The sequence below is a fragment of the Hydra vulgaris genome, chromosome 02 (genome assembly GCF_038396675.1).
Source record: "Hydra vulgaris chromosome 02, alternate assembly HydraT2T_AEP".
In the NCBI taxonomy this organism is placed as follows: Eukaryota; Metazoa; Cnidaria; class Hydrozoa; order Anthoathecata; family Hydridae; genus Hydra; species Hydra vulgaris.
Window position 1 is genome coordinate 47,668,673 of NC_088921.1, and position 27,711 is coordinate 47,696,383.

Genomic DNA, 27,711 nt, shown 5'->3' on the forward strand with positions numbered 1-27,711 from the left:
AAATTTTAGATAAATAAGAATGTTTTCTTCAATATATGATTTTTATAAAAGGCATAGGAAAAAAATTATATTTACTGGTATATTTGTTGGAAGCACATATGCTGTTACCAAGCTTGTATCGTGGAAATTCAATGAATGGGCTGAGCTAAAGGTAAAGGAAATGGAACAAGAAGCAAAAAAACAATATTTGTTTGAATCTAATCAAAGGACATGCACAGCAACATTTCTTTCTTTTTTGCCTGATGTACAAGAAGTCATAACATCTAAAACTAATCTAGATCAGTTTCTAGAAATTCTGAAATTAAATCCAGCTAACAAAATTGAAATTTGGGAAAATATAAAAATTTTAAGTATGGCTCAAATGATTGCTTCTGTTCTTTCGAATGTATTGCTTCTGGTGCTTTTAAAAGTTCAATTAAATATAATTGGTGGTTACATGTTTGTCACTATGATGTATGATAAAGAAATGGATGTTAGTGATATTCAAAAACGTTATTTAAGCAATGTAAAAGTTTTCATTGAAAAGAGATTACCATTATTGGTTGATGATGTTATACTTTGTGTTAAAGGTAAATAAATGTTAATTTGTAAATATATGGGCATAAATAAATTTGATATTAATATAATTATAATTAAGGGAAATTTATAAAATCAAATAATATAGAAAAGGTGTAGTCAATGTAGCAGCATACTCTTACACATTCTTCCCAGTTAGTCAGTATATATATGTATATATATATATATATATATATATATATATATATATATATATATATATTATATATATATATATATATATATATATATATATATATATGTATATATATATATATACATATATGTATATATTTATATATGTATATACATATATGTGTATATATAGTATAGTTGACTAAATTCTTTTGGTTAACTCTGCTTTAAGCTACAGCTTATGCTCAGTATTATTATTATTATCATTATGTATATTATATATATATATATATATATATATATATATATATATATATATATATATATATATATATATATATATATATATATATATATATATATATATATATATATATATATATATATATATATATATATATACAGGGGCTATTCAAGGAAAAAAATTTGGATGGCAGAACCCCATTCCAGCAAAATTTATCAATAACATTGCCAAAAATCTGCGTTTTTTTGCAAAAAAAACAATATTTGTTATTAAAAACATAAAAAAAAAAAAGTTGCTCAATTTTTAATTAGGCTGGCACCCAAATACGCGCTGTCGAAAACGGTGTAGAATAGCCTCTGATATATATATATATATATAAATATATATATATATATAAATATATATAATAATAATAATAATAATAATAATAATAATAATAATAATAGTAATAATAATAATAATACTAAGCATAAGCTATGACTTAAAGTAGAGTTAACCAAAACAATATGGGAGACTAAAACACCTGGATACATATATAGTTTTACATTGTTTTTGTGTGGATATTATAGGTGATTTTAAATTTATTTATTGTTTTGAAGTTTTTAATGACATACAAAAGTCTATTCCAAATGTCAATTACTCAGTTTAGGAAAAAGTGTTCTCTTTGACAAAAGTTTATTGTTGATTGTTTAATCAGTTGTTCTTTGTTCTTTCTAACTGCACCAGCCTGTTTAAAACAGTCATCAGGGGTTAACTTACTAACTAGACTTAAATGACTCACAAGACTTGTTAACTAGGCTTAGATGGTGGATAAAACCAAGGTTAAATGTCAAGACATTCAATTTCCTTGAAGTATTAAATTGCATCAGCCCTTGTTCTTGTGTCTTTGACTGAATGGATGTTGAGACCTAATTGTTCTTCGTATCCAAGACCTTTTATTGATTGGCATAATTTGATGGCTCTTTATTAAACTGGTTATGTTACCTTTTCATCAGCTTTGTTTTTTGGAGCCCATGCTGGCTTGCTATATTCTAGGTGTGGCCTCACATATGTGTTATAGAGCGTTTTAGGCTTTAGTGGATTCCAATGTTTTAGCGTTCATTTGAGCGATGCTAGGAATAATGATAGGAATATGTGACTGTTGTCTTTCTGTTGTAAACTTAACATGTAATCATAAGTTATTGTTTTTATGACTTTTATGAGGGTACACTATGGTATAGTATAAATACACTATAGTGTGTGTATATATATATATATATATATATATATATATATATATATATATATATATATATATATATATATATATATATATATATATATATATATATGTTTACTATCGCTAATTTAAATCTGTAGTAATTCATATTTTTAAAATAATAAATATATATTTATAAATGTTAGTTTTACTAATTTTTAATAGAAATTATTGGCAGCGTTTCTTTAAAGGAAAAGATTTCATTTTTGAAACTTCAAAGTCTCACAGAAAATGTTATCGAGAAATTAAAATCGAGTCATTTAAAAAAATCAGTCAATTTTTCTCATCCTTTTTCCTGGTATTTGATAAACAACGAAATATCAAATACAGAGGAGCGTTATAGAAGGCTTATGTTCCAAACTAATGAGACTTTAAGTGGCGATAGTTGTGCTTTGGTTTTGGAGGACTGCATTTCTTCCGGTTTGCAAAGCATTCTCAATAATTTAAAGGATGTCTTTTTTGGATATGAAGAAGGTTAGCAAACTTTTTATTTATTCTTTTTTTTTTTATTGTATATAAAAGTTAAGTTTATAAATAGTCAAGCATTAAAAAACTAAAATACTAAAGAAATAATCAAAATAAGTTATCTAAATGATTAAACTGTTTGAAAAAACCAAATTACATTTTTTTAAATTTATATAAGAACAAACTAAATTAATAAGTAGGTTGATATAATTAAACTATACCAAACTGAAAATTTCTCATTATTAGTTAATAAAGTTAATAAATTGTTTTGTTTTTTAGGTCAAAATGGAATAATTAAAATATCCTTTGATTTTTTCCTTTTTACAATTTGTGCAACATTTATAAATAATGCAAGAGAATTTATATAGATTACAATCTAAAAAACATAATATATCTTATAATAATCAATAAATTCTCCAGACCACCATGTCCCAGACCACCTTGTCTGACCTCAGAATAATAATTTTATTTAGAATTTAAAAAAGGCATTTGTTTTGCCATTTTTAATTTATTTAAAATAGCAAATAAAATTAAGTTTTAAAATTTTAAAACTGCTGACTGAAGACACTGGTCAGCAATTAGATTGGCATTGCAGATTGCCGACACTAATTTCAAGGCCTATATATATATATATATATATATATATATATATATATATATATATATATATATATATATATATATATATGCATATATATATATATATATATATATATATAATATATATATATATATATGCATATATATATATATATACACACACATATATATATGCATATATATACATATATATATATATATATATATATATATATATACATATATGTATATAAATATATATATATATATGCATATATATATATATATATATATATATGCATATATATATATATATATATATATATATATATATATATATATATATATATATATATATATATATATATATTAAGGTGATTCTAAAAACAGTTTTTTTTGTAAATGTCTGCTGGCACTCCCTGAATTTGTTCTATATAATAAAATAATACTAGTGACCCTGGATTGCTAGTGACCCTGGAGCATTAAATAGGTCTCTAATATTATAAAAATAAAGGTTTTCAATAGTATGTCATGTTGGGTCTCTAACAAAGTGATATATAAAATTTTAAAATATAATCATCATTTTATAAAAAAACATAGAGAAAAAAATTATAATGAAACAGTTGTGGACAAGACATCTTGACCAAAAGTTTGACCACTGCTCTTTAGATAATTAAAAACGCGCTGAATAAAATCATCAAAGGAAAAAAATTTTCAAACAGGCTAAACTATATAAAAAAGAAAAAAATCTTAATGAAACAGAAATTAAAAATAAAAATGAAAACCTATAGCTCTAAAAAAAATCTACTAATATAAACCTGAAAAACTAAAACTCTAATAGAAAATTATTTTTAATTTTGTTTTGTAATTATGTTAAGGTTGAATAACTCATCACGTTGGTTTGACGAGTTTCTAACTGATTTTTTTTATATTAGGAGAATAGCAAATAAATCTTTTTTCTTTTTTTTAATGTCTAAATAAAAATATTTATATGATTTTTTTTTTTATTTATTTATGTATTTTTATATATCAATCAAAAAAAGAAATCAAAAGTATACATAAACAAATAAAAAAGTAATAATATAAATAACTTTAATAAAACATTAAAAGAAATTAATAGATTCTTTCAAATTCTCCTAATACAGTTACAACCTTTTCAAACCAACACGATGAACTATAAAACTTTGATCTTTTCTAATGTTTTTATATTAGGCGAGCTCTTTTAAATAAAAAAAAAACTAACACCTAATTATCAACTAAAAAACATCAAATTATCATTTAATAAAAAACTAACTTTATTTAAATTATCAAAAAGTATTTTTTTAAAAAGTTTATTGAAAGGCGTTCGTTGTCGTCATTGTTTATAAAATTAAGAATACAAAATGTTTAAAAAAAATTACATTCATGGTTAAAAAAAAATACTTTTGAAATAGAAAAAAGTTTTATTTAATATTCTATGATAATAGCATTTTAAAACTTTCTTTAAAAGCGTTTAACTTAGTGTAAACAAACTTTATTAGAAAGTTTACTTAGCATAACAAAAAAAAAAATAATAATAACTTTGTTATGTTTTCGACCATTAAATTTATGGATTCATCAAAAAATTTATAATAACAATCGTTTTTGTTTTTATTTATAAAATTATTTGTATAAATTGTTTTAAAAACATTTACATTCACCGTAAAAAATGCAATTTTTAACAATAAATCTTTCGATAATTTAAATAAATGTCTTTTATAGTATATAATCTTTAAAAGCAATTTTTCACTTTATTACCTTATACTCTACTTAGCACATTTTTGAAACTTTTTCAAAAATCTAAAAAGCTGTGGTTAAGTTGTTGCAAAAATTAAATAAATGCGTGGTCAGGAATAAAGTGCAATCGCATGCCTTTCCTTTCCACAACTGATAAAAAAATCTTTTTATTATTAAATTCCCTATTTTTTATTTTTAGTTAAAAAAATGTCATTTTCTGTTCACTAAAATCTAAAATGATAATTTAAATATAAAGTGATTCATGTTTTAAAGTTTTTAATGTAATTTTGGTTTTGTGGGTCATAAATTAATAAAAATTTGTAAAAAAGTAATGAAAAAAACATTTATTCGATTTTGAAAAAGGTCACCCACAAACTAAAGATTTGAATTTACCATATATGTCGATGGATAAAATTTCTAACAATTTTATAATCGTTATTTTTTAATTCTAATTATTTTAATTGGATAGTTATTATGTACGTTGCTTTTAACCATTTAACAGTTTATTGTTACATCATAACAATCTAAAGTAGAAATTAAATAAAAAATTACAAAATTAAATAACAATTCTAATAGTATGAAAAGCTACTATATATATTGAAAAAATGTTGTGTAGTATTCAGCTTAATTAAAGCGTAATATACAATTCTTATGCTTTGTAAAACAAAGTAAATCTTAGCTGGAGGGTCTCTTTCTTTTTACAGATGTCAATAAGATCTTGAAGATACTTGATTGCTTGTTTAGCACACTTATTCATTCTGTGAATGTCCAGTCTTAATGGTTATTGATTCAAAAACTTTTTCACTGAGTTCAACACATTTTTGTGACCACACAAGCTGCTACATAGCTTATAATAATCATCTTCATTGTGCATTTGGTCAGTAAACCAATGATCCACTCATCTGTAAAAGATGAATTTACAAATGTCTAGTAGTGAGTCTCTTCTCTCTGGTAGAAGAATAAATGCCAAACAAGCTAGTATTGCTAGGGAATTCCATCTTGCATTATTTAATTTAGGAGCATTACTTTAGGAAATACTCCAGATTCTTCAAAAAAGTGAAATACCCAAGTTAAATGAAATTGAAATTTGATATCATCATGCCATCCTGCTGTTTCAATAATCGCTTCTTTGTTGTTCTTGAAAATCTTCCTGAGCTATTCATAGTTCTTTACAAGTTCTGGGATCTCTATATATTATTGCCAAACTTAATCCTTTTAGTAGTGTTAGTGCTCTTTGGAGTGTGTTTGACATGGAACCCTTTGCAGCCATTGCAACCAAGGTAGTGGCGAGAAAGCGTCGCAGTACATTTGTTGTAAGAAAATGTGAGCAAAAGTGTATGAAAACATCTAACGTAAGTAAATTCCAAATTAAGTAAAATTAAAACATACTGAAATATGTATCAATATGAGAAAAAATTTGTTGCATATGTGTCATGATTGAGATACTTATGTTATTAATGTGCTTAGGTAATTAGTTCTGATAAGCTGCGAAAGAAAAATCTTAATACAGGGTTGCCACTTAACCTGGAAAACCTGGAAATAGCATGAATCCCAGGGAAAGCCTGGAAAACTCAGGGAATTTTTTTTTTTTTAATCAGGTAATACTCAGGGAAATTTTTTTTCCCATTTTTGTAAAAAAGTTATTTATCATATAGTATTACTATAGTTTAAACTAGTTTAAGTTCATAATGTATATTATTAGTAATTTTTTATAAGATTGTACAATTTATTTTAAATTTGGTTTGGTTTAATCTCACAATGATGTTTGAGACTGTTGCCACACTTTTGAAAAATAAAATAAAAAATATAATCTCAGAATAACTTCATAAAAACTTTGAAATAAAAATTCTAGAAAGTGACATCCTTTTCTAATAACCCCCTTACTTTCCCTTGTGCTTTTTTTCCCTTTTTATCTTGACTGCAATCCTATTTGCGTGATGTCCTTTATGGATGGACCCTAAATAAAATAATATAAAAATGTATTATATTCAATTTTATAAATTGTAATCATTTTATCTATAAATATATAATATGGTTGTAAGAAAAATGCAATTTTTTTGAGTTATAATATTAATAAAATGGATCAAACATTTTTTTCAAATGATTGGCTTACTCTCCCAGAGTATAAAGAATGGCTTGTAAAGACTAATGACAATAAATTTGCTAGATGTAGCAGTTGCTGCAAAACCTTTAACTTGTCAAATATGTTAGTTCAGGCAGTTAAGAGTCATAATGAAGGTAAAAAGCACCAAGTTAATGTTTTAGCTAAATCCATAAGTCACTTTTTCAAACGTGTTGTAAAAAATTCTACTATTACACCGACAGTACCCCTGGCAGTAGGTCAAACAACTTTAGAACTTGTTGTTGTTTCTAATGAAAAAAAAAGATCTGGAATTAAATGGACTCTTGCAACTGCTACGTATGGATTGTCAAACAATGCTTTTGCTAATATGAGCCAACTATTTACTAGTATGTTTTCAGATAGTAAAGTTGCAAAAGGACTAACATTAGGAAGAACAAAAATAGGCTATATGATTAATTTTGGGTTAGCACCATATTTTAAATATGTTATTTCTTGAAACCATCAAAAGTTCACCATGTTATGTTGTCTCATTTGATGAAAGTTTAAACAAAGTTACACAAAATTGTCTAATGGATAATATTATTAGATTTTGGAATACTCTAGAAAACAATGCTATGACAATAGCAGTGTCACTGAGTCAAATCGCTATCCATTAAGTTTCTGTTCAACTAGATGGATTGAAGACCAAGTTGTTTCAGATCGTTTAATTGAAATGAGACAACATTGTAAAATTATTTAGATTTTGGGAAAAATTATCAAAGTCCAAACAGCCTTCCTCAAAAAGTTTTTTTAATGTTCAAAAAGCGTCAAATGACTTCTTGACTGTTTCAAAATTACAATTTTTCAGTTATGTTGCCAGTTTGTTTAAAACCTACTTGACACTCTATCAGACCGATCAACCAATGATTCCATACATGTACAATGATCTTAGGGAATTGATAACAAATATTTTAACTTTATTCATTAAACCATCAGTAATTCAAAGTTGCAAAAAAGGTAGTGATTTAAAAAAATTAGATCTCTATAAAAAAGATTATTTGCTACACAGGAAAGATGTTATTATAGGTTTTGCCACTGAAGTTTCAATAAAAGAACTTTTAAAAAAAGATAAAATCACTCTTAATGAAGTAAAACAGTTTAGAAATGAATGTGTTTTATTTCTCACAAAAACCATGGAAAATCTGTTGAAACGCTTCCCGCTAGACTCTGCAATCATAGCAAATGCAAGTTGTTTTGAACCAGTCGAACTCAAAGCATCATCAATCGAGTTTAATCAAAATAAACTAAAAAGGTTGTTACATTATCTTGTTAGTTTAAAGATTATATCTGCAACATAAAGTGATAAAGTCATGCTTCAGTATTCTATACTTTTAAGAAATGACATGAAAATAAATATAGAAAAATTTCTTAATTTTGATAAAAAAAGCACTCGTTTAGATACCTTTCTTTTTTCATCAACTGGATATAGCCAAACATAAGGAACTTTCTTATATTATCAAAATGATTTTAACTGTATGTTATGGTCAAGCTTTTGTAGATAATGGTTTTAGCATAAACATATCAATTCTAAACAAAAATATTCAGTCAGACTCAATAGATTCGTATCGCATTATAAGAGATCATATAAGTTCTCAAAAAGTTCAAGCTGACACTATAAATATCACAAATGCATTAATGTTATCAGTTAAGTCAGCCAGACAACAGTACCAAATGAGTTTAGCAGAGAAAATTAATTCAAGGAAAGAGTGTGAATCAAACCACCAAAGAGCAATCTAATTAGAAGAAATTGAAGAAGTAGAAAAAAAAAAAGAATTTACTTGTAACAGCATGTTGTGTCTTAAAGATTTTATTCAATCTGTTGAAGATGCTGACAATAATGATTTAACAATGCTTAAAAAAGAAAATGTGATGAAACAGAAAAAGAATCAATGGAGTTAGATTCAGTTTTAGAACTATTAAATGCAAAGAAGAAACTTATTGATAAAGTTTCTTACTAAAAACTGTTTTTGTGTTCAATTTTAGAATTGATAAAAAATATTTGCATTGTTTCATTGTATTTAGTACATTTAGAATCTATTTAAATTATTTATTTATATATAAAGATATATATATATATATATTTGTATATATATTTTTGTATATATATATATATATATATATATATATATATATATATATATATATATATATATATATATATATATATAATATATATATAAATGTATATTTATATTTTTATAAATATATATAAATATATATATGTATATTTATATATATATATATATATATATATATATATAATATATATATATATAATATATATATATATATATATATATATATATATATATATATGTATATTTATATATATATATAATATATATATATATATATATATATATATATATATATATATATATATATATATATATATATATATATATATATATGTATATTTATATTTTTATAAATATATATAAACATATATATATATTTATATTTATATTTATATATAAATATATATATATATATATATATATATATATATATATATATATATATATATATATATATATATATATATATATATATACAGGGTTTTCCAGGTTTTCCTTGTCTAAATGCCAGGGAAGGTGCTGCTGTGGAGGCAAAAGAAAAAAAAGCCCGTAGCTAGAAAAAACTTTCTTTTGACAATTTTTTTTTTGAAAAGTTTTTTTGTTATAAATATATAATGCAGCCGTTTTTCAAAACGCCTTAATATGCTTATTATGAATTTCGAGAAAAATGCATTTAAAAAAAAGTTATTAGGAGAATTTCTTTGTAAAACGTTTTTTGAAACTAATAATTTTTATGAATTTTTTCAGAACTCTTTGAAAATTTGTATTCAATAACGTCTGAAGACCACTTAACTGGCTTATTTTGTAACAAAGTCAAAATTGATTTTTTTTACTTAAAGGCGTTTTGAAAAACGACTCTAGTATGAATGATACAATAAATATGTTGAAACAAGATAATTTGACGCAAAATTTAGAAGCTCTTAACAAAAGCCACTAAACCAAAAAAATTAAAAGTAATTGCAGTTTAGTGCACTTAAAAATTATAAGTATAGTATATTGGTGTTTGCAAAGAAACATTATATAAATCGTTTTTTAATATAAAACTAACTTTTTTAAAACTTTGTTGTATAGGCAGGTTTGGCACTTAACCATCCCTATATAAATGATATATATATAAACAAATATGCTATTTGTTTATGTATATTGTTTATAAAATGTAAAAAATCCACTTATATAACATTTTATTCAGGATCGTATGCAATATAAGTAAACTTTTCTAATAATTACAAGTCTTTTTTGCTCAAGCTGTTTTGTTTTGATTTTTTGTATGAATGTTATTATATTTAAAAAAATTGACAAGACTGAAAAAACACATAATGTATTGTCTCATCCAAGTGGAAAATTTAAAATTTGCCCCTCTCCTGATAATTTCTGATTGCTAAAATTATGTTATCTGCTTCTTAGACCATTAAAAATGATAGACGAGGCTTTTTTGTAAATTGTAGAAGCCACAATTTTTTTGCGTATGTGACGTCATTTTGTGGCAAAAAACTAGAAAAACAAACTAGAAATAAGATTTTATTTAAATTTAAAAAAAAAACTTCTTCTATTAAAGATATATGGAATATATTTTATGGGATATATTCTAATATCCCATAAAATATATTCCGTATATCTTTAATAGAAGACAAAAGCTATTTATTTATTACTATTGTAATAAATACAATCTCTAATCCGTGAATCAATATATCTGTACCAGTTTTATATATTTTTATGCAATTGTACGCAACATAATTAAACTTAATCAGAAAATGTAAGATAAATGCAAAAGGAAACTTGCCGTATAAAGGTTTTTTTTGCGACAAACCAATGTCAATGCGCAAAATTTTTTTGCGCATTGACGTCGATCTAAGATCTTCTTAGTTCCATTTGTATAGCATTATGTACAAATGTTTGTAAGTGTAAACATCTTTAGCATATATTGAGTTTGCAGGCATTATATAGAGATAATTGCATATAATATATCTATAAAATGAAACAACTTTAAAAATTTTTTTTTTTATTTAGAAATCTTTTTTGCTATATTATTATTTTTTTGCTATAAATATATAAGCAAGATTGAAAAAATTTCAAAATTTGTTATGCTGAGTAGTGGTCTTAAACCCCCCAAAACAAAACTGATGATAGCACACTTAACCACTGAGCTATTAATGAAATGCATTTAGCAGAAAAACAAACCTAATTATAAGTCTCTTATAAGCTCTACGTATGCGGAAAAGGTGCATATGTTAAGTTTTTTGCTCTTGAATGTTTTTTTCAGAATAAATTATTTTACTAAAAAATATTGAAGTAAATAAGGAATAGGTATACAAACAATGGGTGTGGAATAGATATGTATAGAAATAGTAGTTTTTGATAAAGACCCGTATTTTATGGATCCGAAAAGCTAGGATATATAAGGAAAAAGTATAGAAAAACTTGGTTTGAAAAAGACTTACAAAGACCCGTATTTTTACGGGTCCGATCTCAGCTAGTATTCAATATTGAGCGAGATGTTGTTTCCTTCAAGTTCTTCATCCATTACTATGCGAAAGACTCTTTCAAGATCATGATGTACGACAACCAATAAATTGTGGTTCTTCCAGTTCAGCATCTTTATAACTGACTGACAATCTAGCTCCTTCTTTCACTATTTATATTCATAGTGTGTGCTACAATTATCTTTATGTCTTCCATAAATTGTATTTATCTAGAATAGCTGTTATACCTTTAATAACAGTATCTGCTTTTCCGTCTGGTAGATCTAGTGTTTGTAACTTAACTTCTCTTTGTTTATTCTTCAACATTAACACTTGATATTCTTGGTGACTAATACGCTTACCATCAAAGTGCAGTGACCAGCTTTTTTAATATAGTGATTTCTTCATTTCATTTTTAAGTTTAACAGCTTCTTTTATAGTTGATCTTAATGTACCAGACTGTGAAGGTGTCTTAATGTCAATCCCATATTGAGATAACTGAAGACAACTGGTTGCTGCTTTGCTGGTTGATAACTTTGAAGATGTTACTAATTTGTTACTTTGAAGATGTTACTAATATTCTGCCTCAGACTTGGATTTGGAAGTTGACGTCATTGCTTTTGCCATTACTTTTTTGAAGTAGGCTTCAAGGACATTTTTCTTTTTTTGTATGGATGGATAGTTTTTGAACTAGCAGCCTTACTGGTTTTATACTTGACCTGTCCTTTGCTTTCAATCTGAAGATAATATAATCTTTTGTCCTCACTGCAGAGCCACTACCTTTTTTTTTTTGTGATTTCAAAACTTTATTCAATTAATCATATTTTCTTTGTTTTACACATTTATATTATGCCTTCAGCACTTGATCCAGTTTTGCCTGTACGATTTGAATTGATAAGTGTGGAAAAGTTAATTTATTTTGCCATTAATTTTTTACTTCTTTCTCAATTTGCTTTTTGAATTCTCGACTCCATTTGATGGATTCTTCCTGGAACAGAAAGTGACCAACAATTGGAATTTTGAGTGGTAGGAAAGAGTAGGGCACCATGACACAGTTTTGGCTATTCCTTCATAAAATTTTTTTTTAATTTGTAGAATAAATTTATACCTTCAAAATTAAATTTATAAATTACCAGAAAATAACAGGTTAAACTTGTGTGACTATTTAAAGTAAAATTAGAAATTTGTTTAAAGGTACCCCACCCATGAGGTATCTTGATACACACTATGAGCATCATTAAAAAAGTAAATAAAAAGTATAAAATATAGAAAAAAGATTTTTACTTGAAATATAAATAAATTAAAATATATAACTCAAATAATGCATCCAATGGTCCAAATTATATTTCAAAAGACCAGATAATATATTGTTTTAAATTTCATTCTTAAGTGTCAATAAGTAATGGCTTTGTATCGAAATGGGATCTCCTTGTATTTATATGTATGGGGTAACATATATAAGTTACCCCATACTTGCTAATAGAAAACAATCGCTTTATTTTTAGTATGAACTTGTTTCAATGATTTTGTTTAATGAAGTAAAGAGCTTATGGATTGTAGTTTAAAAAATAATGTTATTTACAGATAAACATATTGAATAAGATACCTTAAAACTTATTAGCTTTAAAAACTTTTAAATTACTTTGTCATCAAAAAAATAAAAATTTCACATATAAAATTATTTTTTCAAAACATAGCTCTAGTAGTTACTGTTTCACTATATGAAAGTGGTTGTCACTACTCTTAAGATGCCTTCACAATTAAAATGTTTCATGGTGCTCCATGTATCATGGTGTCCCTCTCTCCCCTATCCTGCTGTTATTTTTAAGTGACTGTTCTTCTAGTGGAACAGTTCTTCTTTTCCTATGTGACTTATAAAATCAAACAACATTCTTCAACAAGATTGTCTTGTTTCTTTCACTAGAGGAAGCGCTTTTCTTATTGGATATTAAGATTGAAGATAAAACTTGAATATATTTTTGAAAGGCAATAATAATAAATATAAGTACTATTATACTTGTGTCTGAATGTTTTGGTTGGTGCTTTGCTGCTTGATAACTTTGAAGATGTCACTAATTTGGTTGCATTTTTTATTTTGCTGTTCTTGCCCGGTACTTATGGACTGTTCTTCTGATTCTTCAGAATCTTGATATTCGGCCTCAGACTCAGATTCAGAAGTTGACATTGTTGCTGTTGCTGTTTATGTTGTTAAAGTAGGCTTCAAGAATATTTTTTTTCTTTTGTATGAATGAATAGTTTTTGAACTAGCGGCCTTCCCAGTTGGATACTTGACCTGTTCTTTGCTTTCAATTTGAAGTTGATACATTCTTTTGTCCTCACTGCAGAGTCATTCAACATCTTTTTTTGTGATGTCTAAAACTTCATTCATAAATGTGTAAAAATTAATTTCATTAAATTTTCATGAACTTGTTACTTCTTTCTCATTTTGCTTTATGCATTCTTATCTCCCTTTGGATTTTCCTGGGAACAGATAGTGACCAACAGTTTGGATTTTGATGGTATCCTGCTGTTATCTTCTAGTGATTGTTCTTCTAGTTGAACAATTCTTCTTTTCCTATGTGACTCGTAAAATTATATGAGATTCTTCATACAGATTGTCTTGTTTTTTGCAATAGTGGAAGCACTTTTCTTATAAGCGATTATGGTTGAAGATATTACTTGAATATATTTCTGAAAATCAATAACAAGCGCACTTTTACTTATTTGACTGTCGTCTGACGAAAATTTATTTATAATTATTAGCATTGCTCAATTAGGCAAGAAAATCTTGATAATTTCCATAAATTTCTAGAAGACTCCAGAAAATTTCAGAGGTTTCTAAAATCATCAAGAATAGTCCATAAAAGTCTAGAAAGTTCCATAAGATTCAAGAAAATTTTAGGCATTAAAAAGTCATAATGCTATTGCCTGCAAATACTACTTATATGACACAGAAAATTATTTATTTTACAAAAAGACGAAATGTCATAAAGTCATAGCACTAATATATATATATATATATATATATATATATATATATATATATATATATATATATATATATATATATATATATATATATATTATAAAGCAAGCGCTCTACCACGACACTACTACCGCTGTGGTTCATGAGATATGGTCATTTGAAATATATGATTTTTGAAAAAATAAGAAAATTCAAATGACCATATCTCATAAACCACAAAAGATTTTATGCTGAAATTTTCAGGAATTGCTTTTCTCAATAATGAAAAACTCACAAGTTTCATCAAAATTTGAGGGGAAGACTCATCAGAAAATTTTTCTGATGAGTCTTTATTGATGAAACACTGTTAAATGATAAAAAAATTTTGTTAAGTGATTTTCTACTAAGTTATAATTGCTCTGTTCTTTTAAGAACATTGAGTACTCTATTTTGTAGAATACATTTTAAAGTTGTTTAAATATATATATATATATATATATATATATATATATATATATATATATATATATATATATATATATATATACACACACGTATGCATATATATATATATATATATATATATATATATATATATATATATATATATATATATACACACACGCATGCATATATATATATATATATATATATATATATATATATATATATATACACACACGCATGCATATATATATATATATATATATATATATATATACACACACGCATGCATATATATATATATATATATATATATATATATATATATATATATATATATATATATATATATATATTTGGGCTATTCCACCAAGCAAAATTTTTCAAAAGCAAAAATTGGTATGAATGTGGAAGATTTTATATGTAAAACCAAACACATTTTAATAAAAAATAATTTAAAAAGTATAAAACTGATTCTGGCTTTAACATTAAAAACTGACAATACAGGGGATAGTTGTGCAAACGTATATACTTGACACTTGAATATAGCATGTTGCAAAAATTGACTAAAATTTAAAGAATTAATACAAATATAAAAGCTTAAATGTTATTTGATATCACCCATAAAATATAAGTCTTATAGAGACGCTAAAAGAGACCAACTCTCAGATCAAAGTATGGTAAAAAATTGTAAACTTTCAGAGTTTATGGCATTGATTGAATAAAAACAAAGCATTAACTTAAGAATTTTTTAATTATCAATCAATTTATCATTTGCTTGAGATAAAATAATTTGTTTTGTTAACATTTATGTGGTAGTGGTGTAGTGGTAAAGCGCTCGCCTCATAAGCGAAAGGTTCCGATTTCGATCCCCACCACGTCCCTGGTAGTACTAATGTAAAGCCAAAAAATTGCTTGACCGGTTGTGAGCCACCTGCTATGGCAAAGATTGCCACATTTTCTGTTGACAAGTGAATGATTCAAGATACCTGATTCAAGACAAGAAACTAACTTGTAGCTTAGTGACGCATCGGCTGACATAGTCTTTAAAATATCATCCGGAATTTTAATTAAAGGTTTAATCTATCTAATCGGTTCAAACTTTTCTAGTCGTTTTAATTGATTTACTTTTGATAATAGTTTGCCTATAGGCCCTTTGAATCCATCTTTGGAGTTTGTAGGTCCATCAAGATTTGCAATCAGGTGTCTTAAAGGTAGCTCATTGGTATGTAACATGCAAATTGACCAAAAACATTTTCTTCCAATAAGTTTCTCCAGGTGAGTTAATAATCCGTCGTTGTTACTAGATCCAGTCATTGAATTTGTAGAATCTGATCCGATCACAATTATAGTTTGATCAATTCCTCTAGGAACCATCCAGTTATAAAGACCGATTGCAGCTTCTTTAGCTGGTTTGTTTGGACCCTTTGAAGGTGTGTAATGGGTCAAATAGCTTCCATCTGGTTCAGAAGTAACACTTATGTTCTCTTGCTTTTCTGTTCTTTGACAAAACGCTGGAAGAGAAGATCCTACTCTAGTTTTGATTGAAGATTCAATTACTAAAGTAATTGAATCTTCAATCAAAACTAGAGTAGGATCTTCTCTTCCATCTACAAATATGCCTTTGATAGGAGCTTCAATAATTATTTTTTCTGACAAAACTCTAGTTTTAGCCATAACCTCTTGTCTGGCTCTCCAAATCTTCTTAGGATCACATGCTAAACTAGCCATTTTTGGAGTCAAGTAATTTGATTTGATCAAATCTTGAAGAAAAGCAGATACAATTGCAGATGTAGCAGCAGGAGATATGTCAAATCGAAGAGATGCTAGTGCTGTATTAGGGATCTTCATGTAGTTTTGTTTAATGGTAATAAATGGGGAAGTTTTTTGTTTGATGTTATTGGAGTTGTCTTCTGAGGATTCTTCATTTGCATCTTTAATTTTTTCAGGTGAAGTTTCTGATCTAAGTCATGCCCCACTGATTCATAAGCTTTGTCTTCGATGTTTTCAATTTGAACCTGTGTATTAATGTGAGGTTTTTTAATCAAATTTTTTCTTTTTTCTATAGATGCGATATCTGTTATTTTACGTTTCACTGCTTTAACCTGTCTTTCTGTTTCTTCCTTGTCTAGTTGGTATATTTGGTAGCCTGATTTTTCACCAACCTTATCTCTTTGAGATTTGAGCCATAGTAGATCAAGTTGTGGCAACTTGATAGCTTTAGAGCAAATGCATAAAATATGAACTCCTGCAGAACAATTTTTAACTTCCTTACAAGGAGAATTTTATCTGTACAAAGTAAAATGTTACACCTACATTTTGTTATATCTAACAATTTGTCCAGTCTTAAACAAAGCATTGGATTGAGACCATTGTTTCAATACCAAGTCTGCCAATACCACTGAGATTTCTTTTATAGGTAGATGACATCTCCTAATAAACATAAAATTTAAACTGTTTTAACATTGTCATTTGAAATACTTGGACTGTCTAATACTTGGATGTCCTTTGAATGTCCAAGACGCCCAACGGGTGTCAAGATGTCTAATGGATGTTCTATGGATGTTATTAGACGTCCTGTGCCCACTAAAATTCTATTATATCGTTTATATAATATTGTAATATCGTTTCAAAAAACTGACCTATCAAGATCATCAGAAAGAAGCAAACTTTTCTGAATATGTAGACCTTTCCTTAGTACATCTCTCAGTGTAGGAACTTTTGTTTCCAACCAATCTTTTCCAACTTAGTTAAAGTAGTTGTAGAAGAATGTCTAGTTTGTTTCAATTTTAAACTCTCCATAACACAATATTCTAGTTTATTTATTTTTGACTGTAAAACAAAAACATTTATAATGAAAAACCACAAATAAAATGCAACAAATATTACAACTTTTTGATATTGAAATATACACTATGAAATTCACTACTAACGCAAAGCAAATAACAAGTACTAAGTAACTGTGTTCTATAATTCATAGATTACAACAACAAATGGACTTATTAAAAATTGGATAATCAAAAATTTAGAAGACATTAGTTAGGTTTTGTTAATTTTTTGTTGTATTTTTTAATGCTTGTAAGTCGCATTTTTATACACTTTTTTACATTTTTCAAGTTAATTTTTACACACACAAAAAAAAAAAATTAAAATTTTTTTTGGTTGAATATTGCTTAACTTACCCCAACCCATAATAAAATCACTCCCTAAATTTAATTTTCAAACATTTTTTAGTATGACGTACCCTAATGACCATATCTCATGAACCACAGCGTTAGTGGTGTCGTGGTAGAGTGTTTGTCATTCGGCATTTGCCGAGTATAAACACTTTATCAGGTTTATCATAATTTTTTTATTTTTGGTACTTGTATTTGGTAGAAAAACTTCTGGAATTTTTTATAAAGTAACCTGGCCACGAAGACATACTAAGCTCCTTAACGGTGCTCTCCACTCTTAAATTCGGCGACTCAAAACATTATACAATTTTTTTCCGACTTCAGATTTTTCTTCATTTATTTTTGTCAACATAAACTTTTATGCATTTTCAGAAGAAATTAAAGTTGCGTCTTGTCGACAAAGTGCTACCACAGTTGCTTAATTGGGAGTAAAAGTACTACTAAATTAGATATTATTTTACATTCTTTCTTGTTCATTTTAATTGAATCATTAATGTTGGAATCTAATTCTAAATCTAGAAGTGCCTTTTTTTTACAATATTTTTTTTAATTTTAAGTTCTCATTTAAGCTGCTACATCGGATTTTGCAATCCATGATTAAATGATCTTTCTAAACTAAATTTTTACGTACTTTTGTAAATAATTTTCATTTCTGTTTAATTTTCATTTCCTTTTAAACATTTTTACAATTTTCCTGACGTTTTTGTTATAACCAATAATTTGGTGCCTAATTTTAACTTCAGATGTTTCATTAATTAACAATGAACCATTTGAATCTCGAATATAATCTTTCTCTTCAAAAACAAGTTCTACTTAAAATAACGTTAACTAAAGTTTATTTAATAAACCTTATGTATTTGGATAACTTCATCAGTTGAATGGGCGTTAAGTAAACTTTTGTAGTTTAATAAACCTTCTATACTTTGATAACTTCATTAATTAAACTTTTGTAAATTACGCACACATTTGTAGTTAAATTGAGTGGACATAAAAATGAAATTAAAATCACGCAAACATTGGAATTAGAATGAATTAGAAAATTCAAAATATAAAGGTATTTCTTTTATTAAAAATGTTTAATCTTCCAATTAGCAAGTGCTAAAATTTTATTTATTTTTAATAATATATTAGTTTTAATATTATACTATATATAAATTTTTTATATGTTTAATCGTACAAAATATGTATGATTAAACATATAATAAATGTATATATAGTATAATATTGTAAATAAGCAATAATGTTTTTAGTTTGCATTTTCGATAAAATATGGAAAGAGGGAGAATAAAAAAACATTGCAAAGAGGATAAACAGCTACAAAACCAAGCAGCTACAATTCCAAAGCCTATATTTACATTTTATGATGTCTAAATTTCTTAATTACAAATTAAGCTGAAACTTTTTGTACTTTTACTTTTTTTAAGACAATCCCAAAATCCCGGGAAATTTCGGAGACTAATCTTGGGATTTCGGGACAAACAATTTGTACAGAATCCTGGGATTTCGGGATCCCGGAATTGCAATCCTTAGACACAGTATGGAAGATAACACCTTTAATCAGTCGCAAAAAGCCAACAAAAAACATAATATAGTTTCAGTAACTCTTCCAATGTATGATTTTATTGAAAAAGCTTGTCAATAAACAGACCAATTAAGAGACCACCATTATATAGCTAAAAATCAAGCAGCATATTTGTAGCATCTAAAAATAACATTACCAAGTAATCATATTTTAGTATTACTAGACTTTGCTGAGAATTGCAGTTTTTTAATTCAAGATGCAGTACAAGATTCCCATTCGAACAACAGTCAAGCAACATTGCATCCTTTTGTTATTTACTATATGGCAGAAAATATGATAAAATATAAAAGTATTTGTATCATTTCAGATCATTTGCAACACAATACAAACTCAGTTCATTGTTTCATTTATGATGTAATAAAACAAAAGAACTGTTGCCTTACTTTAACGATTGCATTTATTTTAGTGATGGTGCAGGTTCACAATACAAAAATTCTAACTTATGTCACCATGAATTAGATCATAAATTTTTGCTACACCACATGGAAAGAGTGTGCGCGATGGCGTTGGGGGCTCTGTCAAAAGACTTGTAGCTAAGGCCAGTTTACAATCACTTACAGATCCTATCAATTCACCTGAGAAAATGTATGGTTGGTGTAGACAAAATATCCAAAGGAATGCATTTTCAATACATTTTAAATGATGCAATTCTATTACATTGCATAGAGTTTAAATTAGAAGAACCTTATGCTACTTGTTCAACAATTCCAGGAACAAGAAACCGCCATTGTTTTAAACCACAATCATTATCTACTTTACCGATGAGTCAGATGTAATTTGACAATATGTATACTAATGTAAATGTTCCTAAAATGCAGCATATAGTTCCATTTGCTTCTCTTTCACCAGGAATTAATATAGCATGTGATGCAAAATGGTTTTTAGGCAATATTGTGGAAATATCTGAAGAAAATCAAGGTGTTCTTATCAAGTTCATTTTCTTAAACACTTTTACATGGCCACATAAAGAAGATATTTGTAGGGTTCCAATAATGCACATTTTATGCAAAATCTTATCTTTAAAAGTTCAATCAACAACTGGTAAATGGAATGAACTATCAGTTCAAGAAAAAACTGAATTATTTTATTGTACAATAGCATAGCTAACATAATTAAATAACTACATAGCAAAATTATTATAAATTTGATTAATTTCTTTTAAACAGTTTTTTTAGCAAAAATTTATTTAGAAGACTTAATGTTTATATTGATTGCTTATTACACAATAATATTCTTTATTACATAATCAACTTGTGCATTGCGTTGACAAGTCAAATAACTCTTATAATTTGGTATAAGTTATAATCTAAATTTAAACATGATAATTAAATAAGTCAAATTAATGGGGAGGGGTGGAATAGTGAATGTATTCGAAAAATATTATAAAATTTATAGCCACGATAGTAGGTAAATTTATAGTCATGATATTAGGTAAACTAGACTAAAAGTCTTTCTTTTCATTTTTACCTAATAGGCTACTTATAAGTTTTATATGCAAATATTGCTACTTTAATATAATTATTCTACTTTCATATAAGTTTTATATGAAAACATTAAAAACTAAATTTCAGTTTTTATATGTGTATGTTTAGTAGTGTGTTTGGACATAAAGGCACTTCATACATCAGACATGAAACCAGGCACACCATGTAAAGAGAAGCGTTCGATTACAATTTTTTTCTAAGTTCTGGGAAAAAATGTGCATGTTAAAAAATAGACGGGGGAGGGGCAGGAAAGAGCTAGGGTATTTAAAGACTGAGTTTAATTCAGGCTTAATTAAAGACTTATTTCTAGTACTGATTATGAAACACTTTTAAATTCATACATACTTTGCATTACAATATATAGTACAAACTAAAGTACAAAAATAGTTTTATTTTTATTGTTTTTAATGCATTTTGGGCAGTTTTCATTGTTCTGATTTTGTAACTTCCCCATGAGTACCCCTATTTTTTTTTCTGAAATCACTGTGATAAAGTCTATTATAGTAGAAAAGAAAAAAAAAATCTTATTAAAACCAGTGTTGATCGTAAGTTACCAGTGGTTTGAAGTGGAGGCACGTTTTCCTAAGTTTTAGCCGCAGCCATTTTTAGAAGTCTATAATTTTTTACTGAGTTGTATCTTATCAGTAAATTTCTAAAAATTTGGAAGCCTACCATATATATAGAAACTAAAAAAAATATGTCTTTTCAACTTTTTATATTTGCAAACAGTTTTTTAGGTAGCCATTATGGAAAAAATGTGACATTCGAGAATTCAATGTCAAAGTTTTATTTAAGTAAGTCTGGAGTTGTATACAATAAAAAACTAAGTTTTCTAAAATTTTGTTTTTAAAAGATAGAGCTTCAGTATGAAAAAACACGTTTTTGCTACTGAAGTTTTTATTTTTTGAAAAGTCAGAAATTTCAAATGACTATATCTCATGAACCGCAAAAGATTTTATGCTGAAATTTTAAGGATAAAATTTTTTGCGTAGTTCTATTTTCATATCTCCCAGTTATGTAGACATGGGAGATGTGAAATTAGAAGTAGATTGTAGATGATGTCATTGGGTGAGAATCATAAATGAATGTAAAGACTATTTTGAAGGAGGAATAAAATTTTAGGACTCAGGGATAGGGTGAACAATAACTCACGCTCTAGTGATCCTAAACAAATGATAAAACAATGGTCTATGAGTAAACAAGTCAACCATGGCTAAAATTATCGCACCATACAAAAACAATAAAATAAAATAAGTAGATAACAAAATATTAAGTAAAATGATAAATGATAGTACGGGCAATATAAAAAGAAAAAATAGGCTAATAAATGTGCTACTATTTATTGTCTAAACTCTAGATAATAAATTGAAAACTGATAATCACTTGTGTGCGATAAAAGTATATAAATGTTGTTAATGTAACAAATTTATAATATAAAGCTCACAAAGTGCTATAATACGTGGGTGTAAGAGGTAAAAAAATGTTGGTGCCATGATAACCAATCAGAATTAAGTAGTGGATAATGGTGATCCCCCTCCTCAGGAATGCAATCACCAAAATATGAATAATATAATAAAGATAATAGTTATTATTAATAAAAATTAGTTTATTAATTGGCTAAAATTATCAAAATAGCCATGCATAATAAAAATTAAAATATCAAAATATGTTAATAATAGTTTCTTTAATTCTACAATAAAAAGATGTCTATTATTTATTATGTATAATTGCAATGTTACCCAGGCAACAAAAAAAACATTTTTGAGTAAAATTAAATATTCAAAATTACCCTGATTTTAGTTATATTTTAGCTGAGTGGAAATATATATACCTTTTGTAGCAAAAAACATGTAAGTTAATATTATTTCTAGTTTATGTTAAAGTTTGACAAATAAATTGATAAAATACAAAAAAATTTACCTGATATTCACGATACTAAATATTCTAAATTAAAAACACAATATTATCACCACTTTTAACTGTGTCACTGAAATAGGATAAAAACATTATTTTTGACAAATAAAATTTATTTAACTATGTAAAACTTCTGTAAAAAAAAAGTAATTTGTTATATTCTCATTGAAGCAACAGACAATGAAATCACCAAAGAAAAAAAAACTTTGAGAATATTTACAGGTTTTATTCAATGTTATCCGCAAATTTAATGTTACCCAGAATGATTGTATGAAAAAAGTTTATTATTTTGCTGTTCCGTACAGCGCGCTATAAACATAATTAATTTGGCTTTTAATATTTCTTTTTGAATAGAAAATAACACCTAAAATACCTTTCCTTAATCAGTTAAAATTTTTAATTAAAAAATAATTACATTATTGTTCTTAGTTTTAGTCACAGAATTTTCCTCATCTATACCAATATTTGGTGGAAAAAACAGAATTGCCCTTATATATATATATATATATATATATATATATATATATATATATATATATATATATATATATATATATATATATATATATATATATATATATATATATATATATATATATATATATATATATATATATATATATATATATATATATATATATATATATATATATATATATATATATATATATATATATATATATATATATATATATATATATATATATATATATATATATATATATATATATATATATATATATATATATATATATATATATATATATATATATATATATATATATATATATATATATATATATATATATATATATATATATATATATATATATATATATATATATATATATATATATATATATATATATATATATATATATATATATATATATATATATATATATATATATATATATATATATATATATATATATATATATATATATATATATATATATATATATATATATATATATATATATATATGTATGTATGTATATATTTGGGATGTTGTTTTTGAGACACCCTAATATGTATTAGGGTATCCCAAAAAACAACATTAAAAAAATTTTAGGCCCCCCCCCCCCCCCTCCTAATGTGTTCTATAGGATAAAAAAACACTGGATTTAAAATATTTTTGAGTGAAAAATATTTTTAGAGGTCCCTCAAGACCCTTGAACATTTAACAAGTTCTTAATATTATCAAAAGTGTATCATGTTGGGTTTCAAGTTAATCAAAATTATTCGAATATTTGAAAAACAATAATTATATCTTAAAAAATTTATTAAATAAAAGTTATTGTCAAAATATATTGATAAAAATCCTTGTACCTAGGGCCACCCTACTTTATTTGAAAACTATAAAGTTCTAAGTTATGCTTTTTAGTCAAGTGATTAGTCATTAAATGTTTTATTTATTAGTTCTATTTTGATTCTCAGAGAGCATTGTCACAGCAAGTTATAATTGGAAAACGGCTTTTGATGGTTTAAAGTAATGTTTTGCTGCTGGTATCTTATTGTTTTACTCTAGGACTGTTTTACAATCCTAGAAGAAATTCTTTTCTATAGGTTTTTTTATATTATAATGTTTGTTATAAGTACTAAATTTGATGTTCAATAAGTTTCGTCTGGATTTGTTTAGATTTTCAAAACTTGCAAAGAGCCATGGCCATATTGTCAACAAAAAAATTTATATTGTTTGTCTTATAAGGAATGCAACCACACGCATCTCTTGATAAGGCTTGATATATACATATACAACCCTCGGAATTAGGAAGAATGAGGTCAACAATAAATTACTGACCTCAAACTGTTAGAGGTCGGCATCAGGTTGGCAAAAAATTTTTTTCTCAATATACAATAAAACATAAAAACAAGGTCAGCAATTTTTTGCCAACCTCAAATGCTTTAAGGTAGGCAGTTAGATCGTATTACCAAATGCTGACCCTAATTCTGAGGGCTGCATATATTTATATTCTTATAGTAAAGGCTTTTTGATTATTCTTTGTGGTAAAAACGGCTCTTAACAGCTCTTTGTGTTTAAAAATGACAAAAAATTTAGTTGAGGAAACAAATTATACTTGATTGTTTTTTAAAAAGCCACAAAATTGTAACTTAATCAACTGGAATGTTTTTTATTTTTTTTAAAAAAATAAAAAACTTTCCAGATTTAGAATGTTTTTTATTTTTGTTACATCAATTGACAAATAAGTAGAATATACAAGGAGCGTACATACATCAACTACATATATATATATATATATATATATATATATATATATATATATATATATATATATATATATATATATATATATATATATATATATATATATATATATATATATATATATATATACATATATATATATATATATATATATATATATATATATATATATATATATATATACATATATATATATACACACACACATGTACTATAGAGTATATAGATCAGCATGTGTGTATATATATACTAAAAATTTTTTTAGACCCTGAAGCAATTACTTCTGTTGAATCATGTGCACATACCTCTTTTTTCAAAGAAATTGAACTTCCGATGGCAAAGATTACACCTTTACTCAACCAGCAACTCCACCAGATATTCAAATCTGGTCAGAACAATTTTCTTGATTCTGTTTTTTCACAGAGTTCACTACATGAATTTTCATCTAATATCTTTGATGCATTTAGCAGGGTATATAATTGAATTTCTCAGAGTAAAAAGTTTTAAATATTTTGATTGGACAAAAAATTTATGCAAGCAATAAGAGTCATACTGGATATGAATGCAAATAAAGATGCCCAATTTTCATTCTGAAAATGTGTTTTCAAGATTATCAAGTCGGTTGTTTATTATAGTTGACTAAAGAGCTTTTTATTTATTTTCATTTTATTGTTGTTTTTTATATCTAATGTTTTTAAACGTGTTTATTTTTTTAATACTACAAGTTTAAGTATTAATATTTTTATTAATTTGTTTTTAAGACAAACAAAAATATCCTACGTAGATATTACTCAAAAGTATCAAAGTTACATTTCAATTACATACAAATTTGTTTTTCTGTATTATATAGAACCAATTGTTATATGTTTATAATTATTTTTTTAAATTTGCTTATTCTTATGTAATTTAAATTAAATTAACCATATCAGTGGCAAGTGTTAAGGGTGAGAGCTTAAATTATTCTTGTTAAATTGTTTATGTAATTAAAATTAATACATATTAACCATAGCAGTGGCAAGTGTTAAGGGTGGCTGGGTGTGAGAGTTAAATGGTTATAATTGGTAATAGTGGTAAGTGAGTAATGGTGAAAATGGGGAAAAGGAAATGGTGGATGCTTTGATTTTGTTGTCAAGTTTTGAGAAATAATTAAATCAGTTTAAGTTTCATTTCAGGTATTTTTATTATTTTCAGGTATTTTTATTATTTTCAGGTGTTTTTATTATTTTCAGGTATTTTTATTAAGTTTATTCTTTCGCTTTTATAGTTATTCATTATTTATTTAATATGATCAGTGATGAAGAAAATCAATTAGTTGTTGATGAAAATCCTGTCAATGCAGAAGATTTATTTGGTGAAGATCTTGAAACATCTACTGCAAACAAGGATGCAGGTGTCACAACAGCAGAGCAAAAAAAGAAGAGGGTTATTAACAGACTCCCACCCCTTAATCAAGCTTGGCTTTTAGATGAAAAACATGAAGGAATTTCAAAATTAAACAGTTATTTTAAAGGAATAAAACTTAAATCTTGTCGTGGTCATGAGCTTGCCAATTTAAAAGTTATTCTTAAGCGGTATGAATATTGGGCACAGCAGTGCTACCCAAGACTTTGTTTTCAAGATTTTGTGGAAAAAATTGAGATGTTGAGTGGCAAAAAAGAAATTCGAAACTTTTTGCAGCAAAATCGAAACAAAAACCAAAATACTCCTGATTCTTTGCTTACAAACAAGTTGTCGCTTAGAACAGACAGCGAAATTTTGTTCGGTGGAGACTCACCTCAGAAACTAAACCAGTCTATTGTAACACCTGATGAATCATTTTTGATAACTGAAGATTTGAGACAAACTATTTCCCGTAAAAGAGAAGAAGCTATTGCAAAACGTAAGCTTAAACTTGAACAATCTTTGAACCAACCATCTGAGGAAAATGCTTTAAACTTTACTAATGATGGAGCACATGAAGTTTTAGAAATTAATCATGGTGATGACTTAGTTATAGACACAGAATATTGATATGAATTTAATGATGCCACTTATGAGTTGTATGATTCGCTATTTTGTTTGTACTGTATGATTCACTATTTTGTTTGTAATGTTATTGAGGATTAATGAGCTTGATGATTTATATCATGACATCACCTGAAGATTCATGTGATCTCAGCACAACTTTATGAAACATTTGATTAGGTTTTTGCTTTTCTTTTTCTTTTTTTTTTGAATAAAAAATTTGTCTGTATGAAATTTTTATTAGTAAAATTAGTTAAATTTT

At 25.9% G+C, this 27,711-nt stretch overlaps 2 protein-coding genes across 2 annotated transcripts; both read left to right on the forward strand.

Moving 5' to 3' along the window:
* Nucleotides 1–27,711, forward strand: LOC100210057 (peroxisomal biogenesis factor 3). The gene is made up of 3 exons (XM_065791156.1): nucleotides 1–569; nucleotides 2,358–2,666; nucleotides 25,711–27,711. The coding sequence occupies exons 1-3, from the start codon at nucleotides 20–22 to the stop codon at nucleotides 25,926–25,928; spliced, it is 1,077 nt and encodes a 358-aa protein (XP_065647228.1). The 5' UTR covers nucleotides 1–19; the 3' UTR covers nucleotides 25,929–27,711.
* LOC101238352 (TIMELESS-interacting protein) lies at nucleotides 26,730–27,711 on the forward strand. Its single transcript, XM_065791158.1, has one exon. It carries the CDS (start codon nucleotides 26,730–26,732, stop codon nucleotides 27,453–27,455), a length of 726 nt encoding a protein of 241 aa, XP_065647230.1. The 3' UTR covers nucleotides 27,456–27,711.

Bases quoted from the DNA above. Each gene is read 5' to 3' on its own strand.
- LOC101238352 (XM_065791158.1), top strand. From the start codon at position 26,730: ATGATCAGTGATGAAGAAAATCAATTAGTTGTTGATGAAAATCCTGTC.
- LOC100210057 (XM_065791156.1), top strand. From the start codon at position 20: ATGTTTTCTTCAATATATGATTTTTATAAAAGGCATAGGAAAAAAATT. The intron at 570-2,357 runs GTAAATAAATGT...AATTTTTAATAG, and splicing joins TGTTATACTTTGTGTTAAAG to AAATTATTGGCAGCGTTTCT. The intron at 2,667-25,710 runs GTTAGCAAACTT...AAATTTTTTTAG, and splicing joins CTTTTTTGGATATGAAGAAG to ACCCTGAAGCAATTACTTCT.